The 21,904-nt window shown below is 42.6% G+C and overlaps 1 protein-coding gene and 4 pseudogenes across 1 annotated transcript; 4 read left to right on the top strand and 1 right to left on the bottom strand.

Moving 5' to 3' along the window:
• Positions 1-98: 98 nt before the first annotated feature.
• LOC136488321 (mannosyl-oligosaccharide 1,2-alpha-mannosidase MNS1-like) lies at positions 99-4,483 on the top strand (annotated as a pseudogene).
• Positions 4,484-5,361: 878 nt separating this feature from the next.
• On the top strand, positions 5,362-6,082 carry LOC136488320 (uncharacterized; annotated as a pseudogene).
• A 5,397-nt stretch (positions 6,083-11,479) lies between these two features.
• LOC136484968 (cytochrome P450 87A3-like) lies at positions 11,480-14,784 on the bottom strand. The gene is made up of 9 exons (XM_066481923.1): positions 14,549-14,784; positions 14,072-14,396; positions 13,779-13,925; positions 13,364-13,615; positions 13,150-13,239; positions 12,260-12,338; positions 12,022-12,128; positions 11,773-11,903; positions 11,480-11,570 (listed from the first exon to the last, which is right to left on the bottom strand). The coding sequence occupies exons 1-9, from the start codon at positions 14,782-14,784 to the stop codon at positions 11,480-11,482; spliced, it is 1,458 nt and encodes a 485-aa protein (XP_066338020.1).
• A 1,271-nt stretch (positions 14,785-16,055) lies between these two features.
• LOC136488319 (mannosyl-oligosaccharide 1,2-alpha-mannosidase MNS2-like) lies at positions 16,056-20,606 on the top strand (annotated as a pseudogene).
• Positions 20,607-20,888: 282 nt separating this feature from the next.
• On the top strand, positions 20,889-21,646 carry LOC136488318 (uncharacterized; annotated as a pseudogene).
• The last annotated feature ends 258 nt before the right edge of the window (positions 21,647-21,904 follow it).

Below are 21,904 nucleotides of genomic sequence, written 5' to 3'. Positions count from 1 at the left end.
AGCTCATTATTGTATTCATGTATATATATGCAATTTAGGGTTTGGGAGTGCATACCACAGCAGTTTAAAACCAAAATTATTGGCCCAATAGACCTAGCATGGAACTCTATGCAGAGGGTGGGAGGGTGCGCCTGGATGCTATTATATACGCCATTGGCTCCCTTGCTCCTATCTATTTAAGCCATGTGGGATTAAATAAGAAGGGAACACCGGGCACTTGCAGCTTGCGTGCGAGAGGTCGCTGCGTGCTGGTGATAGCCTGCCATGCTGAGCAGCCCATCGGGCAAGTGGGTTGTTGGGCCAAGCGTAGGGAGATGACGGAGGAGAAAGTAGTCCAAAATAGATTTTGTACTTTTGCCCCCACCGGTCCCGCTCCCGCCGCCTCCGCCCCCGTCGTCCCTTCTTCTCCCTCTCTCCTGACGTGTCGGCGTGCTGGTCCCCTCGTCCGTCTCTGCTTTCACCTTCCCCTCTCTCTCTCGCGATGACGCGGTGCACTGGCCGGCGAACGGCGCGGGCGGACGGCAGTGCACGGGCGCCAGCGAGCCCCCGCAGGTGGCCGTTGCCGCGGTTTCCTCCCACTGGTCCGCGTGCGCTCCTGGGCTCGACGAAACATCAAAACCCTAGGTGCCTGTGTTCGACGCCTCCGTCTGCACGCGCGTGTGGCCTCTTCCTCGGCGGATCGGCTTGGCGGCCAGATCTGGAGGTACCTCACCCTCTTCTTCTCTGTCTCATGGCTCGTCACCCAGATCCGTCCTCCGTCTCATGGCTCCTCACCCAGATCCTCCCTCCCTCCATCTTCCCCTTTGCGCAGTGCAGGACAGCTAAGGCTGAGGCACCGACCAACCAGGGAGGCAACAGTAAACGAGCAAGCTACAGCGGCAAGCACCCAAGTACCTCAAATTTTAAATGCAGGAAGTAAGTACCGATGAATAACTATGGTATTATTCTGATTTTTAGAAGACAACCATGGTCTAAATGGTTTTTTCTATACTCTCATCATTCTTCTGGAAATATATTTTTTATATTTAATTAGCTATGTATGTTTATACCTCTTATAGCTTAGCAAAATAGTATAGTGGTGGTGCATGCTATATTTATCCCAATATTTCCAATATGTACCATCCCGACCTCCGTAAATATATTAGGTTCTCTGTCTTTTGGATTGGGACAGACAGAGTACTTGAGAGCCTTGTCATATGTGGTTCTAAGCCTACCACCATGTATGAACTTTTATTTATCCTTGCCAACTGTTGTGGGCTCTCACTAATGATTTTTTTTCATATATATAGCTGTTGTTATATGTATGAACTTCTACTAACCATGACAAATAAAGATTCATCCATATAGAGAAGGGATATTGCTGCATTAATTTATTTTTTCTACTAGTACCACTTTCAGTAGAGAAGTTTTTAAGTGATTTGTAAGGAGCTACACATATCACTATGCAACCAATGTCTCCATTTGAGAAAAGAAAGATATGCCGATTGAATGACCCACCTCTATCATCTTATGCCATCAATCTCTTTTGGTATACTACTATGAAAAAAGAGATATCCTTTTACATTTAGTACCACGTTGTACTCTGCTTTGGAGACATTACTGCTGGAAGAGGAATGGATGACGGTGTATTGCATGGACCTCTTGCATACCATGGCATCAATCATACAGAAATCCATGTATATAATCTCTCATACGCTTGTTGTGTTTCCCTGTCTGAACTAATAGTATATATAAGCATATGGCCATAGTGTTGTTCTCCTAGTGAATGGGTAATACAAATCTGAACATTTCTCGCCACTGTATAAATTGAATAATATTTGCAGAATCAGTAGCACGAGGTTAATTGTATCTTGTATGTGTTCCCTATCTTTTCTTCATCTTTCATGATGAGCAAGTTTCGCATTTTCAATCTTGGTTAGTTGGTTTTGGTGACCCCTTTGCTTCATTTATATCAAGATAGTCCTTAGTTTATCTTGAATCCGATGTGTATACTTGGAGTTGTCCTGATTGTTTCTGATATTAAGCTTCTTCTTCCCCTATTTTCAGTCTGAGATTTCCCGATTAGAAGATGATATAAATCGGTTGCATGACCAGGTAATACAACCAAACTTTTCTTTGAAGTGCCATGATGGCTTAGTAACCCCTTTATTCCAGAATCTGTTTCCCTTGAAAAGACTATTCATACTTCAATTGTTCTGATGTCTTTTCAACAGCTAAGAAGGCTGGAGTTCATCTGGATGAAAATCCAGTAGTAAGCAACAAGAATTCCAGAAAAGATCTTGTAGAAATTGATCCTGTCAATAATGAAAGGCGGGAAAAAGTTAAAGAGGCAATGCTCCATGCTTGGAATTCTTATGTGAAGTATGCCTGGGGAATGGATGAGCTTCAGGTTTGTTTAGTCAGCAGTAATTCTGATCTACAGTTGGTTTCACATTTCCTAACTGATTCTAGTTCTAAAATACCTTTCTGTCTTTGCTTTGCTCACCTCGATTCCCAGCCACAATCGAAGAATGGTATCAATAGCTTTGGTGGTCTTGGAGCAACCCTTGTTGACTCACTTGATACCCTGTATATAATGGGCCTGAAAGGTGAATTTCAGAAAGCTAGAGAGTGAGTTTTATTTGTTTTTTCATCATGTAGACCTTTATTCCCTTACTCTTTCCTTTGGTTAGTAAAATTGAGTTAGCAGTCTACTTGTTTGTTTATATTCAGGGTTGTTGGAGGTCTGCTTAGTGCATATACGATCTATCTGGTGATAAAGTATTTCTTGACAAGGCTAAAGATATTACAGATCGACTATTACCTGCTTGGGATACAACATCTGGCATCCCCTATAATAAAATAAACCAAGCTCATGGACGAGCCCATAATCCTGGATGGGACCAACGTAAGTCACTGGTATTCTATACTTCAACTGAGTAACCACTTGTATTTAAATCCTTTCCTAAACGTACTGTAGTTCACAAGTAGGTGTACTGATAGTAACCTTATTCAAATCATCCCATGCCGTTCTTTTTTGTCTTTCAAACATTCAGTATCAGTTTGTAATTTGAGGCTTTGATTTCTATCTCATCGCATAGAACTGATAACTGTACCACTTGTGATTGCTAGCTGTTTTAAAACATTTTTAAACCTGATTATTTTCTTTCTAGCTCAGAAAACAAAGAATAAATTCCATATGCTTTGTTCCTTCTGCAGGGTGATAGTATCCTTGCAGATTCTGGTACTGAGCAACTTGAATTCATAGCTCTGTCACAGAGGACTGGGGATCCCAAATACCAGCAGAAGGTGCTGCTACTTTTCACTCATATTTTCAGATGTCCCTCCAGTTCTATGCTATTAGATGAGCAAATTTAGAGTGAAACCTCAGTGTGAAACATAGCTGTCATTCTTGTACCATAGTGTTTCCTTTCCACCATACTTGTTTTGAGGGAGAGAGCTGAGTGTTTTTGTTGGATGATGAATCCCATTTGATCCAACCAATTTTGGGTGATGTCTACCTGTTTTACTCACTTACGTATGTCAAATCATTTTTGAAGGATTAATTTTCTATGTAAGCTGAAACATGCAGAATTATTTTGTTCTGGAAAACCCTGAAGAATGTAGTTTTCTCATCCTGTAGTGTTTAAATGAACATGTGAATCTTGAGCCAAATGCATGGAATTTTTAAAGTAAGTTAGGGTTGGTAGAATGTCTTGTCAATGCCTGGCAATATGTATTAGGCTGCTAGTTTTACTAGTAAAAATGCCCTATTCAGGTTTGACATTTAAATCCTATCTTGATGTCTTTCTTGGTTCAGTTGTTTTAATGTTGGGCTCATATTTGAGTTGCTACAATCTAATTTTAGGCGGAGAACGTCATCACAACAGCTTCAGAAGATATATCCCAGTGATGGTTTGCTTCCTATCTACATAAATCCTCATTCTGGGACAGCATCATACTCAACTATCACATTTGGTGCTATGGGAGATAGGTAATGTCATTGGTCCTTCTGGCCAAATATTTTCTTCCTGTTATTTCGGCACTTAGCTCTGGTAGATTTGTGCTCTCCTATTGGATCATTGCTAAGTTTTGTGCTGTGGACCTTAGTTGCTATTGTCTCCAGAAAATTTCGAAAATAAAACTAACTGTCATTTTCTGTTCAGCTTCTATGAATATTTACTCAAGGTCTGGGTCCAGGGGAATAAAACTGAGCATGTAAAAACACTACAGGTTTGGGGACTATTGTCAGCTTGGTTTCACAATGTTAAGTAGCCATTGCAATTTATTCAATTCAACGTGGATAACAATCCCATTCTTGTACTATAGAAGATGTTTATAAACTTTTGGCTAAACAATCTTATTTGGTCCATAATATTACAGTCAAGTTTGCCAGGATACTTGATCATATATTTTACTCGTCACAGGATGATTTGGAGGAGCACGTGTTGGTATTTGATTTTTTTGGCGGAAAAACGATTTGTAGGGGCGGCTGGTACTGTAGCCGCCCCTAACAAATCGATTTTTAGTGACGGCTGGTAACACCGGTATGGGAACTGCCCTTACAAATGTATGATTTGTTGAGGACGGTATGATAGGGGGGGCTGGCCAGAGCCGCCTCTATAAAATCATCGCCAGCGCCCCTACAAGTGCTTTTTTGTAGTAGTGGTGTTTGGGTTGCAGATTCAAGATATATATTTTTGTGCCACAAATAAATTCCAGAAAACATATCAACACACGAAAATGCATATGGTGAATTTTAATGCATGGTTTAAAATAGTCTTGCAGAAAATAAGTTTTAATTTGTTGTAAAATTATACAAATTCAAATTTTTAGTGAGCTTAGCAAGACAGAGGAAAAAACATAGGGGGTTACAACTTGATCCTACAGGTCGGTATTCCGTATTGATTTTTCGTATGCCGACAGTGTTCGACATAATTCCGCTCGATTGGGTTTGCTTTCGAAATTGTCGATATTCCATAAGTTCGTGTTCGTTTTCGTGCCCGGCTTATCGCTTTCGCTTTCGTTTTCGTATCCAAATGTAGAAGTAGAAATGGTTCAGAGGGTTTTCTGACCATCTTCATCCCTAGTCTTGATAGTCGGTTTAGATATTCAAGTCAAGTTTACATATGCTTTGGAGTTCCTCGAGGTTCAGCTCAAACCGTAACCAAACCAGGTTTCGGGTCACTTGTTTGTTGGCCTAGATGGAAACTTCTAAAACCTGAAATCGGAATAAGTTTGGAACGATTTGGTGCAATATATACATGATTGTACACGACACAAAGTATTGCGAAGAAAGATTAAAGGTACGTATGAGCGTTTCAAGCTTGAAGTGGAAGGTTGCCGATCAGGTCGCCTCTGCACGCGTCGCCCCAGCCACCAATGAGAAACAAGTGGCCCGTGGGGCTGTCCGTGCCGGCGCCGTGCGCCATGTCGACCACATCGTTGCTGTTCGGTTGGCTGGCGGTAGGGACGCTGCGCCGCTGCGGCGCTATGGACGAAGAGGAGGTTTCTCAGGCATCCTGTGGGGGCTGTCGCCGCTGATCTGGGCCTACCTCTAATCCTAGACCCGCCGTGCTCTCTCCGGCTCCGCCCGTTGGCACGTATTTGCGCGCACCGCCACCTCGTGCCTGCTCCTTCTCGCCGCCACAGCGGACAAGCTGATCGCCCCGTCGCCGGCACGGCCACGATTGTCCTCGCCTCGCTCTTGCTCCGCCTGTGCCTACGGGCGAGCCCTCGCCGAGCGCCGGCAGCGCGCGGGGGGATGGAGCGTTGGTCGGCCGCCACGGGTGGCATCCACCCCGAGCTACCAGAGCCGCGATGGAGGAGCAGGAGGAGCGATAGCGCAAGGTCCGGGGCTTCTCCACCATGGAAGAATCGTGGCGGTCGCCGTCTCGGCGTCGGTTTGGTGGTTCGCGTCATGGACTTCGTCGCGAGGAGACAAGTGGGAGACCCCACCCACGGAGGTCGTCTTCTACCTCGCTGGCCCCTTGGTCTCGGCTGTGGGATGATGCTGCCATCCCTGGTCGGGAGTCCTGTCCTGGCCGCCATTGAGGATATGCGCACCTTGGCCACTTCGAAATTTTCTGGAGGGGACCTTTGATCCACTTCGAAATTTGGCTGTAGTCCCGATATTTTTCGCGCCCGGGACTAGAGAAACATTTAGTCCCGGTTGGTAGCTCCAACCGGGACTAAACATCCCTGCCCAACGGCTACTGCACCAGGCTTTTGCTGGAGGGGACCTTTAGTCCCGGTTGGAGTTACCAACCAGGACTAAAGGTTCACTTTTACTCCCGGTTTGTACCTCCAACCGGGAGTAAAAGTCTACTCCCGGCTGGAGGCTCCGTCCAGGACTAGAAAGAGACATTTAGTCCCGGTTTTTGTCTACAACTGGGACTAAGGTCCCCTCCTATATACCCCTTGTTCCTCCCCGAGCCCGAGCCACTTCGAGCTCAGTGTTCTTGCTTCATCGCCAGCCTCTCTTCTTCCTCATCACCGATGATCACAAGATTTCTTCCATTCCTCCATCGATTCTTCGGTTCTAAAGGTTACCAACTTTAGACTCTCATGTTTCATCAGTAGCTTATTTCATTTTGTGGACTAGATATATGTGGTTTTTATGGTAGATTTTTTTTATTTGTAAGCCATTTAAGCTCAAAATCATTTTAAAGTTTGCATATTTGGATGAAGGAAGGTTAAAGTAGTTATTCAAAACTAGTATTGAGCTTTCATTTCTAGCATGCATAGCCCACTTCATGCTTTAGAGATACAGTGAACAAAGACCCAAGCATCCAGCTAAATGATGAGGACACTCCATGGTTATGGCGCGATCATAACCAAGGGATATATGTTAAGAAGAAGATCATTGTTGTTCAATACTAGTGGGCTATGCATGCTAGAAATGAAAGCTGAATACTAGTTTTGAATAACTACTTTAACCTTCCTTCATCCAAATATGCAAACTTTAAAGTGATTTTGAGCTTAAATGACTTACAAATAAAAAAAATCCACCATAAAAAACCACATATATCTAGTCCACAAAATGAGATATGCTACTGATGAAAACATTAGAGTATAAAGTTGGTAACCTTTAGAAACCGAAGAATCGATGGAGAAATCAAAGAAATCTTGTGATTACCGGTGATGAGGAAGAAGAGAGGCCGCGATGAAGCAAGAACACTGAGCTCGAAGTGGCTCGGACTCGGGGAGGAAGAAGGGGTATATAGAAGGGGACCTTTAGTCCCGGTTGAAGACAGCAACCGGGACTAAAGGTCCCTTTCTAGTCCCGGACGGAGCCTCCAGCCGGGAGTAGACTTTTACTCCCGGTTGGAGGGACCAACCGGGAGTAAAAGTTAACCTTTAGTCCCAGTTGGTAGCTCCAACCGGGGACTAAAGGTCCCTGCAGCAAAAACCTGCCGCAGTAGCCGTTGGGCAGAGACCTTTAGTCCCGGTTGGAGCTACCAACCGGGACTAAGGTTGCTCTAGTCCCGGGCGCGAAAAATACCGGAACTAAAGCCAAATTTCAAAGTGGATCAAAAGTCGTTTCTCTACTGGTGGTTGGTGGCCTCGATGATGCCATCCTCAAAACATTCCTTCACTTAGCAGCTCCACCCTAAGCTATTCTCTTTGTGTCGGATTACCATATCATCGCTTGATGCCGATGAAGAGCAATTTTAACTTCAGGCTGCCAAGTGGTGGTGCTGCCACAGTGGGAGCAATGACCCTCAATGGTGGTGGGAGCGGCAACGGCAAGTTTTCGCTAAGACTGGAGCACAATAGGTTCTCTGTGTTTTTTTTATTTAAACAGATGGGTGACAGTACCAACTCTGGAATTCACGGTTCATAGAGACCATAGCCCTGAGATGAGATGCCCAACTAGCTCTGTAAATAACTTTTGACTGTACGCAAAAGTCAATTTTGTAGTTGTGGGATTACTATTCAAATAATTCGTGCAAGGGTCTCTACTGGAAAAATGGGCTATTGCAATGAAGTATGTTGCAACACCATATGAATTGTGGCAATATAAGGGAAACATTTCAACGATTAGAAATTTGGTGCCCATAGTTTGAACAGTTTCTTTTGCAAAAGTTGGTATGTATTGCAACCAAAAAAAATATAATGTTGCATTAAGTCGACACTTTTGGCAACAATATATTGTTGTGGTAATACTATAAAAGTTAGTTGCAATATGAAATTTGTTTTCCCCCAAGCGAAGAGTGGTCGTAATATATGGATATCATTGCCAATGTTTTTATGTATTGCCATGTTTTCTATACATTCTCATGGCAAATTAAGAGAGAGGTTAAGATAAAATTATTAGCAAAACGTACAATAAAATTGCTTTAGTATGGTGGTAAAGTATTGTATTGTGTGCCTAACTAGAATAGGTCTAAGGTTTGAATCGTAGTTTTATAATTATAGTTTTTCTAATCTCAAAAATCATATGTTTTTGCTGAAAAAAACATTGAAATTTAACATTTATTACAACAAAAATGAAAACTGGCTTGAACTTTAGACTATGCTACTAATTTCCTTGCGCAGCAGCAGTTTTAAAATAGTTGCGATATGCAACATTTTTCATCATGACGAAAGCATATTTTTTTTGATAGTTTATACCTTATATAATTGAAGTGGAGTGAGTGATCTTTTAATGTTGACTTACTCAACATTGTCCCCTTGTCAAGTTCGTGACACATAAGTGAGGTCCCTTTCAGCAGGTATTTTAACTAGTGGGATGGTGAGGAAGGCTCATGTAACGATAAAGATGTCGGGTACAAATCGAACGAAAGGTTCTCCATGAAAACAATACTTTTTGATACTTATTTTCTTAGAGTTAAATGCACCAATGGCCCTTCAACTTGTAAGAGTGTGGCATATAGGTCCACAAGCTTTGAAAATGCATTTCAGGATCCGTAAACTTGTTCAGTGGCTCAAAAAATCATATGTTTTTGCTGAAAAATCATTGAAATTTAACATTTATTACAACAAAAACGAAAACTGGCTAGAACTTTAGACCATGCTACTAATTTCCATGGGTAGCAGCAGTTTTAAAATAGTGCGATATGCAACATTTTTCATCATGACAAAAGCATATTTTTCTGATAGTTTATACCTTATATAATTGAACTGGAGCAACATTGTCCCCTTGTCAAGTTCTTGACACATAAGTGAGGTCCCTTTCAGCAGGTATTTTAACTAGTGGGATGGTGAGGAAGGCTCATGTGACGATAAAGATGTCGGGTACAAATCGAACGAAAGGTTCTCCATGAAAACAGTACTTTTGATACTTTTTTCTTTGAGTTAAATGCATCGGTGCCCCTTCAACTTGTAAGAGTGTGTAATACCACTTAACAAGTTTACACAAAAAGATGAACCGACTCGATCGGTATAATAAGTGGTTGCAGCATAGCATATATATATATATATAGCAATCTACCAAGTGAGTGTGTATACGTTCAAAATCTCGTGGCTACACATTGCGAGTTGAAGTCACGTGTGGGTGGTTTCAACTGATAACTTTGTTTTCTTTCATTGTTTGCATAAGCATAGAAATTTACGGAAGGCTCAAAGTATATATACACTACTTTATTAATCGTATACTTGTAATTCCAAACATACACTCATAAGTACTGAAAACAGGGATGTACGTACAATAAATATGTTTTCGCAGACTTGATGTATGGCAATCTTCATCTTCCCCTACCCCTCCAACATGACCAGGACTTCCCCATTCTTCAATATGCCGATGACACATTGATCTTCTTACAAGGAGATGTTGCTCAGTTGCTTTTTCTGAAGAACCTACTCCAGCAGTTTGGTGAATCAACTGGACTCAAAGTAAACTTCGATAAATCTTTCATGGTGCCTATTAATGTTCCAGAGGATAAGCTTCAGTTACTTGCTTCCTCTTTTGGCTGCTCCAAGGGCTCCTTGCCCTTTTACATACCTGGGACTGCCCCTGAGCATTACAAAGCCGACAGTTGCAGACTTCTGGCCCTTAGTCACAAAGTGTGAAAGAAGACTAGTTCGTGTCTCTGGTTTTCTAAGTCCAGCTGGCCGGCTAGAGCTTACAAATGCAGTCTTCTTGGGTCTACCAACTTTTGCTATGAGCACATTCCTACTGCCCAAGACGATCATCAAGCAAATAGACAAGTTCCGTAAGCACTGTCTGTGGCGAGGGTCAGATGCTAATAACAGGAAACCGCCCAAGGCAGCATGGCCTGTGGTTTGCAAACCAAAGCACGAAGGAGGTCTAGGAGTGCTTAACCTTCACACTCACAACGAATGTTTACTTCTTAAGTATCTACATAAATTTCATAATTGTTTGGATATCCCTTGGGTTCATTTGGTCTGGAACAGGTATATATTATGCAGATGGGAAGCTCCCTAGACCCACCAATAGCTTCAGGGGCTCTTTTGGTGGCGAGACATTTAAAACTTTTGGATTCTTTTAAAGGAATGGCTATGGTACATATCCAAGACAGCAAATCTTGTTTTTTCTGGCTGGATCTTTGGAATGGCAGAGTTCTGCGACAAGTCTACCCAGAATTATACTCTTTTGCAAAGGATTCATACATTTCGATTGACAGGCTGCAGGGCACACCTGTTCTATATTCTCTCTTTCATCTGCCCCTTTCAGCTGAGGCCTATGTTCAGTTTCAGGAGCTAGGGACTTTGGTCCAAAACATCAACATTCAGCAGCAAGCAGACCAATGGTTCTATTTATGGGACTCCTCGGCGTTTTCATTAAGCAAAGCTTATCCGGTTCTCATTGGCCATACATCAGTTCATCAAGCTTTTCGATGGCTTTGGAAATCCTCTTGTCAGAATAAGCGTAAGTTCTTCTTCTGGCTTGTGCTCAAAGATGGGCTCAGTACTCGCAATTTGCTTCGACGCAAGACTATGCTGCTACCAGATTATAGCTGTGTGCATTGCACAAGCAGTACCAAAGAGACCCTCCTACATTTCCTTGTGGGCTGCCCTTTTGCTTTGGACTGCTGGAACAGTTTGAATCTCTTCATCCCAGCTCATACCGACCTCCTGCAAATCATAGTCAGCCTCAAAGATCAGCTCAGGGTACCTTTCTTCATGGAAATCGTGATCACGATGTGCTGGTCCATTTGGACAATCCAGAATGATATTATATTCAGAAACGTCCCAGCTTCGATTCAGTGATGCAAAGATATCTTTAAAGAAGAGTTTGCTTTAGTTATACTAAGAGCAAAGGAAAATATCAACCCCAAATAGTATTATGGCTAGAAACTTATGTGTAATTTTCCTCATTTTCTTTGTATCATTTTTTGTCTCTTGAACTTTTGTACTGAATTTTTGCTCCTTTTTTTCAATAAAGCACAGTAGGGGGTCACACCCCTCCTTTTTCTGATAAAAAAAAGAAAGTAGTGTTAAGCTCACACTGCTGCCTTGTCTTACACTTGTTATTTATTACAGGATAAAAATTTAGAATACATGGAGAAATTGTCTGGACATATTGTCTCGCTAGCTAGGTCGTAGGAATAAGTTGGATGTGATAGCCCTCAGGAATCATCATCTCCCCGACGCGTGTTACTCCTCCTCCTTTTATCTCAATCCATCTGCAAACAACAGAATTCCTCATCAGAAATGCTGCATTCATAGGTTGATATAGTGATGGATTAGCCCATAAACCCACATATAGACGTGATTAACTCGACAACCCACGACAACTAATTAAGCCTATGAGTGTTCGCGGGCTGGTCCGTTTCATCACTAATCAGAGAGAGGAAGTAAGGGACGTCGCACACACAAACTCTGTACCTGTAGTTTGGCACTAAAACATGGAGGAAAAGTGAAATAAAAAGTCTGCCGAAGTCTGCCCCAACACAAAGCCTTATGCCTCCTCCGAAAGGCATGAAATTCCTCTGCTGCAGGCTTCGTTTTGTCTCGTCCTGTGTCTGCAGAGACCATATCCACGCACAAGTTTAATAAAGATAAAAAATTTTATGTTGACTGATACAGTTAAAGCTTCAAGTTGGGAATGAAATAATGCAGCATTTTTCTACTGACCATCCACCTCCATGGATCGAATTTGAGTGGATCCTCGAACAATTTTGGGTTTAGATGAACTGCCATGGGGCTAATCATGATTAACCACCCGGCAGGGATTGTATAGCCTGCATGAGAAATGAACTATTAACTGAGAGATCAACTTTATTAGTTGTTAACTCCAAACAAATAAGTTCACACTGAAAATGTTACTATGTATATAAACTGGGGTTTTCATAGAGTTGTGGACAAAATGTACCATTGACATGCACATCTGTTATAGTTTTCCTGAAAATTCCGGGGGCGGGGTTACTCATCCGATTAAGCTCATTCATAACCTTCAGGCAGAATAAAGTCAATCATGTTAAAGGACAGCAGTGCTGAAAAGTAGCACGTAGAACTTGTAATGCCGTCAAGTGCTGAAAGCACCAAAATCTTCACGTAGCAGTTATTATAAAGGTGAAGTGCATTTTTCAACGTGAAACGGGTGTGGTAGTCTGATTCTTATCCGTAAACTATAAAACCAGTAATGGACCCCCTTCCATTTCAAAACCGGACAAATATGGTCCTCATGATGGTTCCAAAGATGGTTTTCTATTTGGAAAAAATAGTAAAAATCTGATTTATTATATAAAAATTCATAAATAATTTATTTTGAATTAGGAAAATATGAAACTAGTACTAGTTTATTCTAAAAATGTTCTCTACTTATTTATGATCTATATATAGGTATTTGTAATTGGTTTGTTTCTGTTCCTATTATTGCTTGTAGTTGTGGTTGTTATTTATTTAAAACAAGCAGTAAGATCTGAATAATTTTGAATATAGCACCAACAGATAGATGGAAGTTTTAGAAGAAAATATAGGAACTAGGTTCATATTTTTATGATTTAAAATAAAATAATTATGAATTTCTAGAGGTCAAATCAGATTTTTATTATTATTAGAAAATAGAAAATACTTTTGAAGTCAACCAGAGGACCAAATTTTTTCGGTATCGACAGTTGGAGGGTATGCGTTACCTGGTTTCATAGTTTAAGGTTGAAAACCGGACTACGGTGTGTGTTGTTCGTGATTGAAAAATGTACTTTATCCTTATTATAATGATGAAAATGGACAACTAATTTATGTACATTTCAGTTGAGTCACCTGTGTTGTGAATGTCAACGACTTGTACTCCTCCCATGTGAACCCCGAATTCTTGTCTTCTCTTTTCTTCAGTATTGCTTCATGCTCCTCCTAGAAATGGTAAATAAAGTTCAACACAGTTACAACATATGCAGTTCTCAATCGTCTGCTTATAAATAGTTTTCTGAGGAGACAGAACATATTTAGATGAATGTAGAACAAATATAATGATAACCTTGAGCGCCTCGACAACTTGAGGGTTATCATTGAGCAACTTGAGACCTAGGGTGAGGGTTCCTGATACTGCCGAAAAGCTGGCAAACAAGAGCGCAGCGAGTGCGTCTATACCGAAAGCCTCATCTATCACCGGCTTTTCACTTTGTAGTTCTTCAACAAGTAGGTCAAGAAGGTCACCGTGTTTCTTCTCAGGTGTACTTAATCTATCTCTCAGCAAATCAGTCAGTTTTTTATGCGCAGTTCTCCTTCCCTGCGAGCAAAAGGAATAACACATATAATCTAATATCGTACCATGAATATTGTAATAAGTGCCGCGTCCTGATTAATTACTGTTGGGTTAATTGGTACTAGACGTAGACAACGACGTTCAGACCAATTGACCAAATTAACAAAGTTCAAACATATACATGTACCTTCATACACTTGTAAAATGATGTCCCAGGAAAGTATATGGGGACACAGAGGATCCCCTTGAAGAACTCTACGAAATTCTTTCGCAGCTCTCTTGACTCCTCGGGACCAGTGCTGATCATCTTCTTGGCTATCAGCTCAAATATCATCTGTCCACAAATCAATGGTCCCGTAGCAAATAAGCGTGCATCATCATCGTCGAGACGTTATATACAAACCCTAGATTATATTATTATTATACATGGAACTAAAATATCTTGCACACTCGGCATCGCACACGCACGCATGCACTTACATCTTCTAGTGCGTCGTGCACCTCGACGCTAGGCTTGGCGGCCCATGCCACGAAGCCCTGCTTCATGGCGTCCTCCAGCTCGTGGATGAGTGCTTGCTTGAGGTTTTCGGAGCCGAAGAGCTTGGACGCGAAGCTGCGGGTGAACTTGTGGACGGAACCGGTGTAGGTGATGAGGCTCTTCTGGCCGAATATGCTGTTTGCTGTCGCAGGGTACCAGCACCTGAACAGCTTGCCCTCTTGCTGGAAAATGAACCGGTTGAATTCATGATCAAGGGAGACGATGAGAGGCTGCCCCACTAGGCTGGTCTTAAAAACGGGGCCGTACCTATATTACATGTAGCAACGGCAGCAACAGAGACAATTAAACTATATGTATATATATGAGCGTCTCTAACATGCGTAATGAGTGAGAGCTAGAACAATTAAGTAGAAACTGTAAGGGCAGAGTGGAAGTAAGAGTCACATGAATGTCATCACCTCTTCAGTCGTTGGCGGTAAAAGCTTGGCATGTCGATAGAGTGGCTTACTCTGAGGTATTGGAGGGTCTCGCCGATGATGGGGAGGCCCATGGAGCCAGGAGGAAGGATCACCTTGTTGCATGGGGGAGGGTTACTCACCCGTCTGTACGCCCAGTGAAGTAACCATCCAATCACCACCGTGACACAACATAGAACTAGGTATGACCGATTGGCCAGCAGCGAACTACCCTCCATCTCTATGTGCGACTAGAGTTTTCGATCTAGTCAGTTTGTCTAGCTTGCATGTAAAGTGGAGATTTCTAGCAGTTTATATAGGGGAGAAGTGTGATGTGTACAGTCACCATTTGGCCCTCGGTTCTGGTCTACTGTTTTTTTTTTTGACAAAAGTGCTGAGTTGGAACCCAAACGTTGACCATAGAGATGTATAGCTTGCAAGTTGGAATTCCGCATGCCACGTTGCTTATATATATTCTTCATTTCGTGCAAGTTGGAACTGTGCATGGCACGTTACCAATTTTCTAGTTTGCACGCCCGGCGCATGGCGCATTTATCTCTGGTGTTGCTTCATGATGAGTTGTTGGAACTGTCCATGTCACGCTGCCAATCTTCCATTATATTTCGTTCAAGTCATCAGAACTGTACATGTCGTGTAGCTAATTTCCTAGTGCATTCCCGGCGCATTGTGCATTATCTTCGGAATAGATTTAGGATAAGATTCCACGAGCTGTTAAGAAAATCAGAACTAGGCATCTCATTTTTGAAAGGAAAAACAAATTGCTCTCACACAAGATGTTACCGTGTATCCCGACAAGTGTGATACACATTATACATCGCAAGCAGAGCATCCTTGGGATCACAATACAGTACTTCACAAATGATTTTATGAGACACTGCTAAAACATTAACCGAGACGGTCACAAAATTCAACCGTCTTGTAAAATGCCTCAGGATTTATGGAGGCGGATGTTTTTATTTATGGAGGCAGTCACAATTGACTGTCTCGCAAGGCCAACCCACTAACACGCAGCTCATTATTGTATTCATGTATATATATGCAATTTAGGGTTTGGGAGTGCATACCACAGCAGTTTAAACCAAAATTATTGGCCCAATAGACCTAGCATGGAACTCTATGCAGAGGGTGGGAGGGTGCGCCTGGATGCTATTATATACGCCATTGGCTCCCTTGCTCCTATCTATTTAAGCCATGTGGGATTAAATAAGAAGGGAACACCGGGCACTTGCAGCTTGCGTGCGAGAGGTCGCTGCGTGCTGGTGATAGCCTGCCATGCTGAGCAGCCCATCGGGCAAGTGGGTTGTTGGGCCAAGCGTAGGGAGATGACGGAGGAGAAAGTAGTCCAAAATAGATTTTGTACTTTTGCCCCCACCGGTCCCGCTCCCGCCGCCTCCGCCCCCGTCGTCCCTTCTTCTCCCTCTCTCCTGACGTGTCGGCGTGCTGGTCCCCTCGTCCGTCTCTGCTTTCACCTTCCCCTCTCTCTCTCGCGATGACGCGGTGCACTGGCCGGCGAACGGCGCGGGCGGGACGGCAGTGCACGGGCGCCAGCGAGCCCCCGCAGGTGGCCGTTGCCGCGGTTTCCTCCCACTGGTCCGCGTGCGCTCCTGGGCTCGACGAAACATCAAAACCCTAGGTGCCTGTGTTCGACGCCTCCGTCTGCACGCGCGTGTGGCCTCTTCCTCGGCGGATCGGCTTGGCGGCCAGATCTGGAGGTACCTCACCCTCTTCTTCTCTGTCTCATGGCTCGTCACCCAGATCCGTCCTCCGTCTCATGGCTCCTCACCCAGATCCTCCCTCCCTCCATCTTCCCCTTTGCGCAGTGCAGGACAGCTAAGGCTGAGGCACCGACCAACCAGGGAGGCAACAGTAAACGAGCAAGCTACAGCGGCAAGCACCAAGTACCTCAAATTTTAAATGCAGGAAGTAAGTACCGATGAATAACTATGGTATTATTCTGATTTTTAGAAGACAACCATGGTCTAAATGGTTTTTCCTATACTCTCATCATTCTTCTGGAAATATATTTTTTATATTTAATTAGCTATGTATGTTTATACCTCTTATAGCTTAGCAAAATAGTATAGTGGTGGTGCATGCTATATTTATCCCAAATATTTCCAATATGTACCATCCCGACCTCCGTAAATATATTAGGTTCTCTGTCTTTTGGATTGGGACAGACAGAGTACTTGAGAGCCTTGTCATATGTGGTTCTAAGCCTACCACCATGTATGAACTTTTATTTATCCTTGCCAACTGTTGTGGGCTCTCACTAATGATTTTTTTTCATATATATAGCTGTTGTTATATGTATGAACTTCTACTAACCATGACAAATAAAGATTCATCCATATAGAGAAGGGATATTGCTGCATTAATTTATTTTTTCTACTAGTACCACTTTCAGTAGAGAAGTTTTTAAGTGATTTGTAAGGAGCTACACATATCACTATGCAACCAATGTCTCCATTTGAGAAAAGAAAGATATGCCGATTGAATGACCCACCTCTATCATCTTATGCCATCAATCTCTTTTGGTATACTACTATGAAAAAAGAGATATCCTTTTACATTTAGTACCACGTTGTACTCTGCTTTGGAGACATTACTGCTGGAAGAGGAATGGATGACGGTGTATTGCATGGACCTCTTGCATACCATGGCATCATCATACAGAAATCCATGTATATAATCTCTCATACGCTTGTTGTGTTTCCCTGTCTGAACTAATAGTATATATAAGCATATGGCCATAGTGTTGTTCTCCTAGTGAATGGGTAATACAAATCTGAACATTTCTCGCCACTGTATAAATTGAATAATATTTGCAGAATCAGTAGCACGAGGTTAATTGTATCTTGTATGTGTTCCCTATCTTTTCTTCATCTTTCATGATGAGCAAGTTCGCATTTTCAATCTTGGTTAGTTGGTTTTGGTGACCCCTTTGCTTCATTTATATCAAGATAGTCCTTAGTTTATCTTGAATCCGATGTGTATACTTGGAGTTGTCCTGATTGTTTCTGATATTAAGCTTCTTCTTCCCCTATTTTCAGTCTGAGATTTCCCGATTAGAAGATGATATAAATCGGTTGCATGACCAGGTAATACAACCAAACTTTTCTTTGAAGTGCCATGATGGCTTAGTAACCCCTTTATTCCAGAATCTGTTTCCCTTGAAAAGACTATTCATACTTCAATTGTTCTGATGTCTTTTCAACAGCTAAGAAAGGCTGGAGTTCATCTGGATGAAAATCCAGTAGTAAGCAACAAGAATTCCAGAAAAGATCTTGTAGAAATTGATCCTGTCAATAATGAAAGGCGGGAAAAAGTTAAAGAGGCAATGCTCCATGCTTGGAATTCTTATGTGAAGTATGCCTGGGGAATGGATGAGCTTCAGGTTTGTTTAGTCAGCAGTAATTCTGATCTACAGTTGGTTTCACATTTCCTAACTGATTCTAGTTCTAAAATACCTTTCTGTCTTTTGCTTTGCTCACCTCGATTCCCAGCCACAATCGAAGAATGGTATCAATAGCTTTGGTGGTCTTGGAGCAACCCTTGTTGACTCACTTGATACCCTGTATATAATGGGCCTGAAAGGTGAATTTCAGAAAGCTAGAGAGTGAGTTTTATTTGTTTTTTCATCATGTAGACCTTTATTCCCTTACTCTTTCCTTTGGTTAGTAAAATTGAGTTAGCAGTCTACTTGTTTGTTTATATTCAGGGTTGTTGGAGGTCTGCTTAGTGCATATACGATCTATCTGGTGATAAAGTATTTCTTGACAAGGCTAAAGATATTACAGATCGACTATTACCTGCTTGGGATACAACATCTGGCATCCCCTATAATAAAATAAACCAAGCTCATGGACGAGCCCATAATCCTGGATGGACCAACGTAAGTCACTGGTATTCTATACTTCAACTGAGTAACCACTTGTATTTAAATCCTTTCCTAAACGTACTGTAGTTCACAAGTAGGTGTACTGATAGTAACCTTATTCAAATCATCCCATGCCGTTCTTTTTTGTCTTTCAAACATTCAGTATTCAGTTTGTAATTTGAGGCTTTGATTTCTATCTCATCGCATAGAACTGATAACTGTACCACTTGTGATTGCTAGCTGTTTTTAAAACATTTTTAACCTGATTATTTTCTTTCTAGCTCAGAAAACAAAGAATAAATTCCATATGCTTTGTTCCTTCTGCAGGGTGATAGTATCCTTGCAGATTCTGGTACTGAGCAACTTGAATTCATAGCTCTGTCACAGAGGACTGGGGATCCCAAATACCAGCAGAAGGTGCTGCTACTTTTCACTCATATTTTCAGATGTCCCTCCAGTTCTATGCTATTAGATGAGCAAATTTAGAGTGAAACCTCAGTGTGAAACATAGCTGTCATTCTTGTACCATAGTGTTTCCTTTCCACCATACTTGTTTTTGAGGGAGAGAGCTGAGTGTTTTTTGTTGGATGATGAATCCCATTTGATCCAACCAATTTTGGTGATGTCTACCTGTTTTACTCACTTACGTATGTCAAATCATTTTTGAAGGATTAATTTTCTATGTAAGCTGAAACATGCAGAATTATTTTGTTCTGGAAAACCCTGAAGAATGTAGTTTTCTCATCCTGATAGTGTTTAAATGAAACATGTGAATCTTGAGCCAAATGCATGGAATTTTTAAAGTAAGTTAGGGTTGGTAGAATGTCTTGTCAATGCCTGGCAATATGTATTAGGCTGCTAGTTTTACTAGTAAAATGCCCTATTCATGTTTGACATTTAAATCCTATCTTGATGTCTTTCTTGGTTCAGTTGTTTTTAATGTTGGGCTCATATTTGAGTTGCTACAATCTAATTTTAGGCGGAGAACGTCATCACACAGCTTCAGAAGATATATCCCAGTGATGGTTTGCTTCCTATCTACATAAATCCTCATTCTGGGACAGCATCATACTCAACTATCACATTTGGTGCTATGGGAGATAGGTAATGTCATTGTCTTCTGGCCAAATATTTTCTTCCTGTTATTTCGGCACTTAGCTCTGGTAGATTTGTGCTCTCCTATTGGATCATTGCTAAGTTTTGTGCTGTGGACCTTAGTTGCTATTGTCTCCAGAAAATTTCGAAAATAAAACTAACTGTCATTTTCTGTTCAGCTTCTATGAATATTTACTCAAGGTCTGGGTCCAGGGGAATAAAACTGAGCATGTAAAACACTACAGGTTTGGGACTATTGTCAGCTTGGTTTCACAATGTTAAGTAGCCATTGCAATTTATTCAATTCAACGTGGATAACAATCCCATTCTTGTACTATAGAAGATGTTTATAAACTTTTGGCTAAACAATCTTATTTGGTCCATAATATTACAGTCAAGTTTGCCAGGATACTTGATCATGTATTTTACTCGTCACAGGATGATTTGGAGGAGCACGTGTTGGTAATTTGATTTTTTTGGCGGAAAAATGATTTGTAGGGGCGGCTGGTACTGTAGCCGCCCCTAACAAATCGATTTTTAGGGACGGCTGGTAACACCGGTATGGGAACCGCCCCTACAAATGTATGATTTGTAGAGACGGTATGATAGGGGCGGCTGGCCGAGCCGCCTCTATAAATCATCGCCAGCCGCCCCTACAAGTGCTTTTTGTAGTAGTGGTGTTTGGGTTGCAGATTCAAGATATATATTTTTTGTGCCACAAATAAATTCCAGAAAACATATCAACACACGAAAATGCATATGGTGAATTTTAATGCATGGTTTAAAATAGTCTTGCAGAAAATAAGTTTTAATTTGTTGTAAAATTATACAAATTTCAATTTTTTAGTGAGCTTTAGCAAGACAAGAGGAAAAACATAGGGGGTTACAACTTGATCCTACAGGTCGGTATTCCGTATTGATTTTTCGTATGCCGATAGTGTTCGACATAATTCCGCTCGATTGGGTTTGCTTTCGAAATTTGTCGATATTCCATAAGTTCGTGTTCGTTTTCATGCCCGGCTTTATCGCTTTCGCTTTCGTTTTCGTATCCAAATGTAGAAGTAGAAAATGGTTCAGAGGTTTTCTGACCATCTTCATCCCTAGTCTTGATAGTCGGTTTAGATATTCAAGTCAAGTTTACATATGCTTTGGAGTTCCTCGAGGTTCAGCTCAAACCGTAACAAACCAGGTTTCGGGTCACTTGTTTGTTGGCCTAGATGGAAACTTCTAAAACCTGAAATCGGAATAAGTTTGGAACGATTTGGTGCAATATATACATGATTGTACACGACACAAAGTATTGCGAAGAAAAGATTAAAGGTACGTATGAGCGTTTCAAGCTTGAAGATGGAAGTTGCCGATCAGGTCGCCTCTGCACGCGTCGCCCCAGCCACCAATGAGAACAAGTGGCCCGTGGGGCTGTCCCGTGCCGGCGCCGGCGCCATGTCCACCACATCGTTGCTGTTCGGTTGGCTAGCGGTAGGGACGCTGCGCCGCTGCGGCGCTATGGACGAAGAGGAGGTTTTCTCAGGCATCCTGTGGGGGCTGTCGCCGCTGATCTGGGCCTACCTCTAATCCTAGACCGCCGTGCTCTCTCCGGCTTCGCCCATTGGCACCGTATTTGCGCGCACCGCCACCTCGTGCCTGCTCCTTCTCGCCGCCACAGCGGACAAGCTGATCGCCCCGTCGCCGGCACGGCCACGATTGTCCTCGCCTTGCTATGCTCCGCCTGTGCCTGCGGGCGAGCCCTCGCCGAGCGCCGGCAGCGCGCGGGGATGGAGCGTTGGTCGGCCGCCATGGTGGCATCCACCCCGAGCTACCAGAGCCGCATGGAGGAGCAGGAGGAGCGATAGTGCAAGGTCCGGGGCTTCTCCACCATGGAAATCGTGGCGGTCGCCGTCTCGGCGTCGGTGTGGTTAGCGTCATGGACTTCGTCGGAGACAAAGTGGGAGACCCCACCCACGGAGGTCGTCTTCTACCTCGCTGGCCCCTTGGTCTCGGCTGTGGGATTGATGCTGCCATCCCTGGTCGGGAGTCCTGTCCTGGCCGCCATTGATGATATGCGCACCTTGGCCACTTCGAAATTTTCTGGAGGGGACCTTTGATCCACTTCGAAATTTGGCTGTAGTCCCGGTATTTTTCGCGCCCGGGACTAGAGAAACATTTAGTCCCGGTTGGTAGCTCCAACCGGGACTAAACATCCCTGCCCAACGGCTACTACACCAGGCTTTTGCTGGAGGGGACCTTTAGTCCCGGTTGGAGTTACCAACCAGGACTAAAGGTTCACTTTTACTCCCGGTTTGTACCTCCAACCGGGAGTAAAAGTCTACTCCCGGCTGGAGGCTCCGTCCAGGACTAGAAAG

This window comes from Miscanthus floridulus, chromosome 10 (genome assembly GCF_019320115.1).
Source record: "Miscanthus floridulus cultivar M001 chromosome 10, ASM1932011v1, whole genome shotgun sequence".
Taxonomy (NCBI): Eukaryota; Viridiplantae; Streptophyta; class Magnoliopsida; order Poales; family Poaceae; genus Miscanthus; species Miscanthus floridulus.
The sequence above is the reverse complement of the archived record's forward strand: the minus strand, read 5'-3'. Positions and strand labels throughout refer to the sequence as shown.